General features: G+C 44.0%; 1 protein-coding gene across 1 annotated transcript in view; it reads right to left on the reverse strand.

Moving 5' to 3' along the window:
* Positions 1 to 14,292, reverse strand: part of LOC121550865 (collagen alpha-1(XI) chain-like) — an 84,974-nt gene that overhangs the window by 65,782 nt on the left and 4,900 nt on the right. Inside the window, exons 2-4 of the mRNA XM_045210965.1 lie at positions 2,518 to 2,685; positions 1,245 to 1,458; positions 497 to 659 (exon numbers count right to left, since the gene is read on the reverse strand). Coding sequence (XP_045066900.1) covers positions 497 to 659; positions 1,245 to 1,458; positions 2,518 to 2,685 — 545 coding nt within the window. The remainder of the gene's footprint in view (positions 1 to 496; positions 660 to 1,244; positions 1,459 to 2,517; positions 2,686 to 14,292) is intronic.

The following is a 14,292-nucleotide window of genomic DNA, read 5'->3' on the forward strand; positions in this document are numbered from 1 at the left end:
ATGGACCCTCACCCTGGACCTCACACGTCATCTGGATGCCTTTGACTCCAAGTGCCTCTGCCGCATACTGGGCATCACATGGCGCGACCACAATACGTCAAAAGATGGACCAACCCCGTCTCCTCCCTGGTCAGAGCCTCCTGACTCCGACTGTTCGTCACCTGGTCAGATCAAACCCACCTCTGGAGCCTGCCCTTATCCTCAAGGAACCATCCCCCAACTGGCCACGCCCAAGAGGAAGACCGAGAACCAGGTAGTCTGACCAGTTGGAGGACGACATACACAACCTGGGACTCAACACCACATCAGCCTGGGACCTGGCCTAGAATAAGACGGCATGGAGATCCATTTGTCGAGGCGCTATGCTCCGAGGAGCGAGCGAAGATGAGTGAGTGAATATTACATTAACATGCCAAGAATCCAGTTAAAACAAGTTCCAACAATTAATGTTGATGTTCCTCAGATCCAATACCAGAATTAACCAGTGGTGTCCTACCTCAAACACCTCCTCGTCCAGTAGTCGTGTTCCAAACACGGTCACCCCCTCTGTACTGACCAGGGGGTTGTCCCCTCGCAGTAACTTCAGAGTCTGCACCTTCTCACAGTCCAGGTACAGGGTGACTGACTTGCCCTCCACACTGTAGGCTATTCTGTGCCACCTGGACAGACAGAGAGGTAGAGTTGGGTTAGTAGTGATATATTTATACTGCAGATGTAGCAATATTAAGTGTCAGGTTGAATGTATCTTTTCCCCGCAAGGCAAGTTGGGTTCAGTTAAAAGGAGGCACCACCTGTATGCAGTATGCTGAGGAAGGGTTTTCTAAGGTCAAATGCATTGAATCACACTGTGGTATTTTACAGGGTCAAGTCAAGCCATTGACCTTGTATTGTGAGCCAAGAACTCTATGGTACTAAGGTGATCTATGTTTTTCCTCTATGGCTCCGGGTCACTTAGGGTCAAGCACATTGTGTGAGCTGTGTGTGCCACGGTCAAGTAGGGCCAAGTGAGATCACATACTGAGGAAACTATATTTTGGGTCAGGTAGGGTCACATGATAGGGGATGATATGTTACGGTGATACCCAATGGCCAACCAAATGACATGATGCAGGTGAATCTCACCCACCATATTGGGTCTAATAATGTCAATGTGTGTCAATCATAAATCAGGGGCTATAGGGTTCGGGTTTTGAGAAGTCGTCCCAGTCAAGAGCCAAGGACATCAGGCCAGGACTAGTACCCACTTTCCATCAGCCAGGTTGATCTTCTTGAAGATAGGGTAGAGCTCCGGGGAGGGCTGTCCCTGGTGGTCTTCGTACAGGAAGACAGGCGAGCGGCCCACCTCCAGCCCCAGCTGCTGTACACCCTGCTCATCATACACAGACAACAGGAAGAACTGGGAGTCCTTCTTTGCCCTCACTGTTGTCATCAGGGAGAAGTCCACAGGGAACGGCGAGTCTGGGGGAGGGGAGGAGGAACAATTGTTGTGGATGATATGGTTGACCTTTTCTACTCTGTTGTCCTCTGATGTGTTACATAATGTTACTGCTGTCACTGTTTTTATGTAAAAATACATTATGCAATATCTGTATCCAATGAAAAAAATGTCAAGTCAGTCATGCTTTTAATTTTACTAGGCAAGTCAGTTAAGAACAAATTCTTATTTACAATGACGGCCTACACCGGCCAAACCCGGACGACGCTGGGCCAATTGTGCGCCGCCCTATGGGACTCCCAATCACGGCCGGTTGTGATACAGCCTGGAATCAAACCAGGGGGTCTGTAGTGACGCCTCAAGCACTGAGATGCAGTGCCTTAGACCGCTGCGCCACTCGGGAGCCCATGCAGTCAGTCATGCAGTCAGTCATACAGTCAGTCATGCAGTCTGTCATTCAGTCAGTCATACAGTCAGTCATACAGTCAGTCATGCAGTCAGTCATACAGTCAGTCATACAGTCAGTCATACAGTCAGTCATGCAGTCAGTCATGCAGTCAGTCATGCAGTCAGTCATAAAGTCAGTCATGCAGTCAGTCATACAGTCAGTCATACAGTCAGTCATACAGTCAGTCATGCAGTCAGTCATACAGTCAGTCATGCAGTCAGTCATACAGTCAGTCATGCAGTCAGTCATACAGTCAGTCATACAGTCAGTCCTACAGTCAGTCATACAGTCAGTCATGCAGTCAGTCATGCAGTCAGTCATACAGTCAGTCATACAGTCAGTCATACAGTGGAGAACACAGTAGGTAGCAACACACCACCGTGGGGACTCCTACTCTGGCAAGACCCACTGCCCCTCCCAAAATAACAATATCACACATCTGAACTTCAATGAATAATAATAATGGCATGTGCTACTACACCCTAAGACCTAAGCCCATGGAGAAGAGGGAGAGCAAAGTCAGGTCAGTTGTGTTATAGTGAAGCTTAGGATTCACTGCAATTACCACACATACACCATGACTCAGACACATTGGATGTGTACTACATTACATATCTCTATAGATTGTTGTTACCTGGGAAGAGCTGTTTGGTGGGTGCACTGAGCTGGATCTTCTTGTCTATCCTGTAGGCCATGTCTGTCTCCTCCATGTCCTTCCTGCTGGTGCAGAGGCCAGCCTCCATGGACACCCCCTCCATGTGGTCCGACAGCTCCAGCACCCGCAGCACATCGATGGGATCAGCTGCACATGAGAGAGAAGTAGACACGTCAGTACACAGTGATACAATAACACATACTTCATATGAGAAATATGTCTTCACACCTTGTACTGAAACTATAGCCAAGCGAACAGATTTTTATAAGCTATGTGTCCAAATTTCTGTTCAGTTCCGCTAATGATACTCAGACATTTGAAGGAAAAACAAAATCATCATCATTTTGGACCGTAGGAGTCTCACAGCAGCTGTAAGTGTGTTGTTTTCGACCAGTACAGTCACCGATATGATATTTGGCTGTCTGGCTACACTTAGTGGTAGTAGGCTGTGTTCTTTGCAGCAGAGAGAACTGCCAGTTTGGGGGAGCTGGTGGGAACCTGTGTGTGTGTGTGTGTGTGTGTGTGTGTGTGTGTGTGTGTGTGTGTGTGTGTGTGTGTGTGTGTGTGTGTGTGTGTGTGTGTGTGTGTGTGTGTGTGTGTGTGCGTGTGTGTGTGTGTGTGTGTGTGTGTGTGTGTGTGTGTGTGTGTGTGTGTGTGTGGTGGGGGTGGGATTAGAGGAGACAGAGACAGGCCCACTCAGTGCTGAAAGCAGCAGTCCTGCAGGTGGCCTTCTGTTCCGTGGCTATTATTATGGGATCCAGCCATGACTCCGCCTACTGTATAATTCTGCGGTACACTACACACTGGGTCACACCTGACAGCTGACACCTGCCTAGAGCCAGCATCCCACAGCAAGACACCTCTCTCACCATCTCTCGCATTCACAACGTTTCACTGGCATGTGCTATCTTTCAGAAGTAACATGGGAATAAAAGATGTAGGAGTATGTACGAGTTCACACTGCTGTATGTTCACCCCTTGATGATAATTAAAACATGTCTGTAGTTTATTTACAGTTGGCTGGTTAGTTGTGTTTGACCATTATGATATTTTCTGTGTATAATGTGTTGTCACGAGGATGAGTCTGATCTGAGCTGTGCGCAATAAGGCTCCAACCAGCTGCTTTATGGGAGACTGTTTAAGGACATCACACACAGACAGACTACTGATGGGGGGAAAATGGATACAGTTACATATCGCGCTATTATTTTGGACGATATTATATCAATACTTTGACTCCAAGTTTCAATTAGTAATTTATTTTAGTTTTGCTAGGTAGCGCTCGTCAGCTGGCTGTACCTGCGCCAAAACTCCAGTATTTTTCATCCTATAGCTTGTTCTCCATCTTCTTTTTAAATAGTGAGCCAACATGTTCTCAGCACTTTTATTTCCCTGACTGATCAAAACTCATTTTCTCATTCTCTCTCTTGTCTCTCCGCAGCAGACATATAGTGAGCAATATGTTTGGAACACCAAATCACAATAACATCGCAGTATCCAATCGCAATACATATAGAGTCGTGAGAATCGCAATACATTGTATCGATACCTAAGTATCGTGATAATATCATTTTGATAGGTCCATGGCAATTTCCAACCCTAACACAGACACAGACACACACAGTTTATGGGGAGACCGGCAATGCAGAATTTAGCATTCCAGCCATTTAAAATGAGGATCCTAAATTGAAATTGCCCCCCGTACCTCTCTCTCCTCATCTCCCCACGCTACATGTTCTACTTTTCTTCTCTCTGTTAATTAAACATGTGGTGAGAGTGTAACTAGTGCCCACTCGCTGCTTGCAGAAAAACACCCTGTTAGCTTTTATGGCATTATTTATTTGCATAGCAGAGGCCTTTTATTCGCAGCAGCTCAGATCTCACCCACAGAGCACCCATGGCATGGTAACAGGCTGCACTGTAAATAGGTTAAGCTGTAAATTAAAGCCAGACTGAGTCTGAACACAATGGAAAACATCAGGTACTGATTTAAAGGTCCTTAAAACAGAGCAGCTTAAATTCTACTTTGATATGGGAGGCATACACAATCCCTATAAATGATTTAATTACAGGAGTTGCTGCTTGCTCCTAACAAACACAACTGTCCGAGCTTACGCACACTGTGACAGCCTTACAGACTTACTCATGCTAATGCTCATTCCCACAGTCCTCGCCTGCCCTCGCCCACACACAGACATTTATGATGTATTTTCAAATCCAGCCTAATTGCCTTGCTATGAACCAAGAAGTAAATGTCAGTGAATAATTTATCAGGTCAAGCTGGTCACACACACACACGGCGCGCATACACGGTGCACACACACACACACACAAACACATAAACACACACACACACACACACAGGTCATAAGGCAACGATGTTTGGAACAGCCAGAACTTTAATCTGCTGCAGCATGGCTCTAATTACGACAGGCCTTTGGAGTGCTGTGTTACAGACAGACTCAAAACACCTGACAACTAGACACAATACAACACTAACTCAATCACTCAGTCTAGTCCAAACTACCAATCCCAAAGGCTCTTTAGTCCAAATTCTTCAATACCCTGGGCTCTCTTGTCCAAACTATCCAATCCCAAAGGCTCTCTAGTCCAAATTCTTCAATCCCCTGGGCTCTCTTGTCCAAACTATCCAATCCTCAAGGCTCTCTTGTCCAAACTGAGCATTTCCATCGAAAAGGACCCATGAGCACCAACATGTGAAGTTCATAGGAGCATATCAAATTGGGTGTCAAATGAAAGCTAATAGTCTATATTTTGGGGAAATGAAGGCATAGATATTTTTTTCAACCATTTTCCATCCTAAAAATTAGCCATAAGTAATGACTTTGATTTCTGGTCAAACAGATGGAAAAGGGACCATAGAAAACATCTAGCAAAAAAGTCTTAAAATGTATTAGAAATACATTAAAACAAAATAATGTTGCCGTAAAGACCACTGCCAACTAATATCAATATTTAGTTTTGGATAAATTGTTTGTATTCTCTAAGTTTACTGATTTTACTGATATCAATTTTGTTTATGAATTATTAAGTGACTAAAACTCATAATTCTGTTAACAAATGGTAACAGAATTACCAAAAAATCAGTAACAGAATTACTGCAACTAAAATGGAAAATCATAATAGTCACAAACAACAGTTGGGTCACCTGCTACTGTCCTCCCTTCCACTGACATACTGTTATGTTCAGCTCATAACTGTTTTCTTTGTTGTCTGGTGGTCAAACCAAGAGTGTTAAAACAGTCTGAGTCTAGACAACCCTCCCTCTCTCTCTCTCTCTCTCTCTCTCTCTCTCTCTCTCTCTCTCTCTCTCTCTCTCTCTCTCTCTCTCTCTCTCTCTCTCTCTCTCTCTCTCTCTCTCTCTCTCTCTCTCTCTCTCTCTCTCTCTCTCTCTCTCTCTCTCTCTCTCTCTCGCTCTCTGCCTCTCTCTCTCTCCCTCCCTCTCTCTCTCTCTTTCTCTCTCTCGCTCTCTGCCTCTCTCACTCACTCTGCAGTTAATGTCAACTCTACCAGCTCTTACTGACACCTACCCATGAGCCCCCTCTCTTTCTATTTACTCTAACCAGCATCCTCACCCACTGAGCACAGACCGACACCAGACGTACATGGACGTTGAAAGGTAGTTGAAATTTAGTCAGTCCACCCTGGCCTTGATGTTACAGTTTTTCTCAATTGCTAAAACACTAAACCCTATTGTCTGAACCAAATGCTCAGTTGCCTGAACCCACTGATTGAATCAATCACTCTTTTGGCAAAACCATAAGCACTTTTCACCTGTTTAGACACAACTTGCCAACACATTTTCATTGTGATGCACCCGTGCTGCATAATGGTGAGCACATGTGACAAAAGTCAAACACAATTAGAGCACAGGTATCACCACTTGAACACAACAACTCAAAATTGATCACACTTGTGGCTAATGATGTGAGGGAACATATACAGTAAGCCAGTTTAGAGAGCACTGGTTTGTGAGGCCCTACAATTGATAGAAATCTGAGAGGAAGAGTTCGTGTGAGAGGTGGTCGAGGTGGTCAGCGAAGACAAAGAACAGTAATATCTGATGAAATCAGAGCTACTGTGATTGACCATGTTCTTGTCCATGGTATGAGCATGAGGGAGGCTGGACAAAGGGTACAACCAAACATCAGTAGATTCACTGTGTCCACCATAATCCGAAGATTTAGAGAAGAGAACAGGTAATTACCTTTTTTTGACATTATAGTACAGTATGTAAATGTTGACAGCAATTACTGTATGACATACTATATACTGTACCACAGTATACTGTAAGTGAATATATGTTTCAGTACATCACTGTACCAATGTACTGTAGTATTGTAATGGAGGGTTGGTCTAACTGTTTGTAGGCCTAGTATTCCATGTATATTTTTTGTAACTCCATGTTCTCTTTTTGTAGAATTGAAAGACTGCCACATGGGGGTGGGAGGACAGGTATGTTCTCCCCACACCAAGAGACCCTAATTGTTGATATGGTCCGTAAGAAAAATGCCATTAAACTGAGCGAAATTCAGCAGAAGATCATTGAGGACCATTTACATTTTGAGGGTATCAACAGTGTCAGCCTCTCTACTGTTGATCGTGTCCTCAAGCGCAACAGACTGCGCATGAAACAGCTATACAGAGTGCCCTTTGATCGCAACTCAGACAGAGTCAAAGAGCAAAGATTCCCACATTCAATGTTGATTACTCTAAGTAGTGATTTACTGTAGTGGCCTAAATCACTTTTTCCGTATCACTTACAAAACTATATCTATTTCTACAGAGGGTTTTTCAACTGGATGCAATGGAAAGACCCCATCAATACATCTACATGGATGAAGCTGGGTTTAATCTCACCAAAAGGAGAAGGAGAGGCCGTAATGTGATTGGCCATCGGGCCATTGTTGGTGTTCCTGGGCAGCGTGGTGGCAATGTCACATTATGTGCTGCCATCAGCAATCATGGGGTTGTCCACCATCATGCCAACCTGGGGCCCTACAACACTCACCAGCTCCTCATTTTCCTCAATCACATGCGAGATGCTTTGTTAGGGCAGCAGGATGAGCATCCCATCTATGTTGTTGTTTGGGACAATGTGAGTTTTCACAGAGCCCTCCAGGTTAGAGAGTGGTACAATATGAACCAAGGTTTTATCAATCTTTGCCTTCCACCGTACTCCCCTTTCCTAAACCCCATTGAGGAATTCTTCTCCTCATGGCGGTGGAAGGTATATGAACGCCAACCTTACACCAGGGTAAATCTCCTGCAAGCCATGGGACTTGCCTGTGGTGACATAGGTGTGGAGGCATGCCAAGCCTGGATACGGCATGCCAGGTTTTTTTTCCCCGTTGCCTGGCCAGACAAAATGTGGCCTGTGATGTGGATGAAGTCCTGTGGCCTGACCCAGTACGGAGACATGATGCTGTGGCTGAGTAATGCACTTATTTGTATATTTCTGTACTTTATTTTTACATGGGCTTACTGTACACAAGTGGCAAACGCATAAGATTTCTGTTTGTTTTTACAAGTGCTACATGTAAATGCACAAGATTTCTGTTTTGTGTTTTTGTACAAGTGCTAAATGCACAGGTTTTTTTTGTTTTGCAACATGCATTTAGCCTACAGTGAACAAACAAACATTTATTTCTCCAGCTTCATGTCCTGAGCATTGTGTTTTCTATTTTTCTACGTAGTGTTTAGTGACTGTTCAGTAGTGTTTTTTATTTTGATTGACTCGGGGCACGATTTGACAACATAGTTCAGTTTTGAGCACAGATTGAACTGTTTTGAGGTGAAAGTTTGGTTTTGCAAGAAGAGTCTGAGGTTTTGTGAATGTAGCTTGAAAATTGGGTTTTGTGTTCACAGTTAAGAGAAAAGGAGAGCAGCTTTCAAGAAATGTGTCTTAGCAATCGAGAAAAACTGTAACGTCCACAGCCGGACCAGACTGGACCAAATCTGAACCTATCATAGAAGTATGTTTGGATAGCACAGTACAGTACAGCACAGTACAGTACAGTACAGTACAGTACAGTGAGTAGAGCACAGTAGAGTACAGTACAACGTGGAATTGCCCACTATCAAATCCCTGGGCTCTCTAGGCCAAATTCTTCAATCCCCTGGGCTCTCTAATCCAAACTATCCAGTCTAATCACAGCACCAGAACAACACACTTACTTGATTACCCGAGAGGATATGAATGATGATAAATCTGAAGAGTAGTAATGTCTGAACATGGTATTCGTAAACCCATGGAAATATTATGTAAAGCATAACTAATGTATAACATAACACAGCATACATAACCAAACATAACATCCACATGACTAATGTACAGAGAGCCTTCTATCTGACCTTTGACCTCAGACAGCAGTCCAAACGTGCAACGCCATGTGGGAAAACAATGTGAAATTCCTCTTCTGAAAGAAACAATCTTCACAATGACGTGTCAAACACACACACACACACACACACAGAGAGAGAGAGAGATACTCCACAGAACTTTGTTTCACAAAGAACAACACTAAAGCCAAAGACAAGACTCAGAAATATTCAAATTTATATAAAACATCCCAACTATTTTGGACGGCAATCATTACAAATGCAAGAGATGGACTTAATAGCTGATAGAGACGCCGAGAGAATACAGAGACCAGATTATCTCTATCATTCTGGGAACAAGAAGGAAGGAATTCATCAGGGAGGGGATAAAAGGGCCAAAACATCCCAACGACCAGAAACAGACAGAGGCAAATCAAACACAGCAGTGACACAGACGGACGGCTGAGTGTTAACCTCTCACCCCCCCCACCCTACCCCTCCCTGCCTCCTACCCTACTGTCCCAGAGCCACCATTGTTCCCACAGTACAGCAGCAACAGTAGCTCCATGGGGGCATTTACACAGGCCTGGGGAATGTTCCTTCTCCTCCTCTCCTCTCCCCTGGCCTGGCGTCGTAAAGCACCCCTGGGCGAGCAGAGCAGTTGGCAGGACGCCATGTGAGGTCTGGAGCCGCCCCAACATCAACAGTGATTGACTCCTCAGAACTGGCTCTGTCTGTCTGTCATATGCCAACACATTTCTATTCAAATCTACATGTCTGTCCTACAGCGATTCTTCCTCCGCCAGCATCACCTGTCTGAATCTCATTAGACCTCCTAATAATCCTTACCTCACCTTACCTGTTGGAGTCATTACATGTTTGTAGAGTTGATTTTATCTCCCTAGTTTAGACTGAGTCAGTGATACATATACCACATCTAGTGATGTGAATTATACTGTATATGTGGTTCTGGCCATGCAGAAATAGAGATAAAGTAGTGCTTTGTTAGAACAAGATGTTTTCCAATGCCACATAAGGTCAGAGTTCAACCATACTGTACATATTTTCCACTCTCACCAAATTCCAGCACTCATCTAGCGAGCATGGCACTGAGTGTACAGCACACATCCCACATGTGACATTTGAGTCTTCTTCCTCCCGTCTCTGTGTCTCCTCTTCTGGTCCTCCCTGCTGTTCCCCTCCTCTCTAAGACCATGAATCACTCAGCCTGTGTGTGTCTGAGAACAACATGTCTTCCCTACGGCAGTTAGTACTGTCCTTTCTAGTCCCCCTCTACTCGGCCCTGGCTGACAGACAGAACAGGCCTCAGTAGGCCCCACTAACTCCCTCCCTCACAAAGCTCCCTCTGTCCACTGCCAATGTTACAAAACAATAGTGTGACAGTACTATACTACATGTTTTAAACACCTTTCATATATGTCCTGCAGGCAGGAGGATTGGCCACTATCTCAGCTCTATCACACATGGACATCATTTGTTCTCTGTCCTTGACCGCTTTTCTGAAGACATTCCCATAGTATGCTCCTAAAACTCTCTCTCTCTCTTTCTCTTTCTCCCTCTCTTTCACGCTCTCTTTCTCTGCATACAACTGAGCATCACCACCTCTATCATGCATGAACATTCATGTAATCAGCGTGGTCTCTATTCAACCTCTTCTCTGAAGACATTCCTTCCCCTCTGATATGAGTCACACACCACCTCCACTCCTGAAAAAGGACAATACCAACATTGTTCAAACACAATCACGCCTGTGAACAGGGGATTTCTCCATCTGAGCATCAGGGCCACACTGTAAAAAAGCCAATTTAACCAATTGCTTTATCAGCGTTATTGTGTGAGTTGAGTGGACTTCAAAAGGTCAAGAATTTGAGCTAATGTGTTAAAGTTTGTTTACTCAACAAATTCTGCTCGAAGTGAGCTGAATTTAAACAAGCTTGTTGAGTAAAATAACTAATTCATGTTTGCTCAAAACCACACCCATTATTTTCATATTTCTCAGCATGCTCTATTGTAGGTTTATTTTCAGAATTGTTTGTTTCAATACCTGTGTTTTTGCATGTACATTGATTTGTTGATTAATCGTATTCTACACAAACATAAATAACATACCTTTTTCTAAACAAATCCAATCTGTTAGTAGTTGGACTTATTGCACCTGCTACTGAGATAGCTGTTCCAGTTTATATGATTTAGGTAGTCTCAATAATCAATCTTCCCTACCCCGGCAGTCATTCTCAATGTAGGTTGCGGGGGAGATAAAAGTTCAAATTGTTGGATATCCTCACTTGCAGGCTTGATGAGGCCTGTAAACCAGGAGTTTCAGACTACTGTGTTAGGGTGTAACCAGGGGTGAAAGTAAGATTTCATTTCTTACTGGTACAGGATTCCCCATGTGTGCTCCCTATAAAAAAAAAAGTTTTATAGTAATCATAGAATTACATATAGAATCCCTATTAATTCCATATGATCTCTGTGGACCTAGTAGGCCTAGTAAAGATTGGTCATATAACTTTTAAAAGGTTAATGACCTTTTAATGTGGCATAAACACAACCCGTCATGATGTTTTCATCTGATTGTCAAACAATCACATAAGACAAACGCTCATGTAGGCTACCCGTGCACGTTCGTTCACTCACAAAATAATTCCAGTATCCAAACAGTGCACTGCGCACCTGCAATTTCATGAATGGAAAGAGACATCTGTTATAAAACACCTAAACGTGAATTGTAATGACATTCTGAGATTGTCATTAGGCCTAAACTTGTAACCTGAATTGCATCCACTGCTCTCCGCTAGGGTCGCGGTATAGGCCACTCATCTCCGCCACAACACAATTTGGAGCGTAAACCACCGGGTTTCAAGTCAATTCGCTCATTTTTCATGCGGCTGACATTTTAAAAAACATTTTAGTCATTTAGCAGACGCTCTTATCCAGAGCGACTTACAGTTAGCGAGTACATACATTTTCATACTTTTTCATACTGGCCCCCCGTGGGAATTGAACCCACAACCCTGGCGTTGCAAACGCCATACTCTACCAACTGAGCTACACAACTGAGCTAGACGGGACGGTAATGTTAAATAATGGTGTAATAGTCTATATTTTCTTGGCATTTCGTGTTAATTATTGTGATAGGCTCACGTTTTACCGGTACAGCGTACCCCCAATATTTATTTATCCGGGACGCCGTACCGGACCGTACCGCCTTACTTTCACCCCTGGGTGTAACTACGCCCTCAAAGGAAGGCCTTATGATATACACTATATATACAAAAATATGTGGACACCCCTTCAAATTAGTGGATTTGGCTATTTCAACCACACCCGTTGCTGACAAGTGTATAAAATCGAGTACACAGCCACACAATCTCCATAGACATTGGCAGTAGAATGGCCTTACTGAAGAGCTCAGTGACTTTCAACGTGGCACCATCATTGGATGCCACCTTTCCAACAAGTCAGTTCGTAAAATTTCTGCCCTGATAGAGCTGTCCCGCTCAACTGTAAGTGCTGTTATTGTGAAGTGGAAACATCTAGGAGCAACAACGGCTCAGCCGCGAAGTAGGCCACACAAGCTCACAGAACGGGATCGCCGAGTGCTGAAGCGTGTAGCGTGTAAAAATAATCTGTCCTCGCTTGCAACACTCACTACCGAGTTCCAAACTGCATCTGGAAGCAACATCAGCACAAGAACTGTTAGTCGGGAGCTTCATGAAATGGGTTTCCATGGCCGAGCAGCCGCACACAAGCCTAAGATCACCATGCGCAATGCCAAGCGTCGGCTGGAGTGGTGTAAAGCTCGCCGCCATTGGACTCTGGAGCAGTGGAAACGCGTTCTCTGGAGTGATGAATCACGCTTCACCATCTGGCAGTCCGGACGGACGAATCTGGGTTTGGCTGATGCCAGGAGAACACTACCTGCCCCAATGCATAATGCCAACTGTAAAGTTTGGTGGAGGAGGAATAATGGTCTGGGGCTGTTTTTCATGGTTCAGGCTAGGCCCCTTAGTTCCAGTGAAGTGAAATCTTAACGCTACAGCATACAATTACATTCTAGATGATTCTGTGCTTCCAACTTTGTGGCAACAGTTTGGGGAAGGCCCTTTTCTTTTTCTACATGACAATGCCCCCGTGCACAAAGCGAGGTCCATACAGAAATGGTTTGTCAAGATTGGTGTGGAAGAACTTGACTGGCCTGCACAGAGCCCTGACCTGAACCCCATCGAACACCTTTGGGATGAATTTTTGGTCATGTAGTGTATATAATGTAGAGTTTAATTTTAAAGATAACATATTCACTTAGACACTTGGTGAAGGCTACAGGACTGAAAGCTATTGAATACAACAACCATGTCCGGTCACTAACAAATACAGACATTGGTGGTAACTACAATTCATCAAAAGGTAAGGCACACTGGAAAATATGCAAATAAGGTAGAATCAATTCTCAAGTTGAATTGTATGTTCACTTAACCTAAAATTCAAAGTTGAGTGAACCTATAATTCAACTTGAGAATGTATGTTGGTTCAGCTCATGTTGAGCAAACTCACAATCCTATTGCAGCTGGTTGACATACAATTGTACATTGATTCAACTTCAAATGCTATTGTGTTGAGCAAACGCAACATCTTTTTTTTTACAGTGCAGAAACAAACTTGGCTGAGAATGCTTCCCAGAGCATCACACCCTGCGGTGAGGAGACCGTTCCAGTTGCTTTGGGTGTAATGTGGGATCTTTTGGGATATGCATTAGAGTTCAAATAGTATTTGTTTTCTTTCAAATACTTTGAGCGTTTGATTGGGCCTACCTGGAGTGCCAGATGGACAGGCCAGGGTCTGCACTTTTGGGACTATTCCACTGATTCAATTGCACCAAGTAGTTGACAGAAAACACATTTGAATCCAGATCTGATTTGGTGTTCTGTGTGATGTTTTGAGATATGCAGATCGCTCTGCCTTGATCTGCATATTACGCACGTTTCCGGATGTTTAAAGATCGACACATGTCAGCCATATGTAAGTCAAGTCTTTGTATATGGACACAGGCCTTCATAATCCTACATAATCCTTTCATCCTTTGCTTCATCCTTTTAACATGTCATGTTGCATTGAAAGTCCTCAGTGATGTTTCTGCATAAAAGTTGGTGATTGGTAATAAGTGAATACAGATTGATGGGCAGTAAAAGTGAAGAAACGAGGGTCAGGAGAAAGTGTCTAGAACAGCACTGACAGCATCTCTCAGAACCTCCAAGAGGGGCTAGAATTAAATCAAATGACTCTAAGACTGACCTCTGACCTCTGTAGGTCATGGGTCACTTTTGTGTGGACAGCAGAGGTGCTGAGGCGAGGAGAAGAGAGGGGAGGGGGAACAAAAGAACAGGGGCACAC

The sequence above is a fragment of the Coregonus clupeaformis genome, chromosome 35 (genome assembly GCF_020615455.1).
Source record: "Coregonus clupeaformis isolate EN_2021a chromosome 35, ASM2061545v1, whole genome shotgun sequence".
Lineage (NCBI taxonomy): Eukaryota > Metazoa > Chordata > Actinopteri > Salmoniformes > Salmonidae > Coregonus > Coregonus clupeaformis.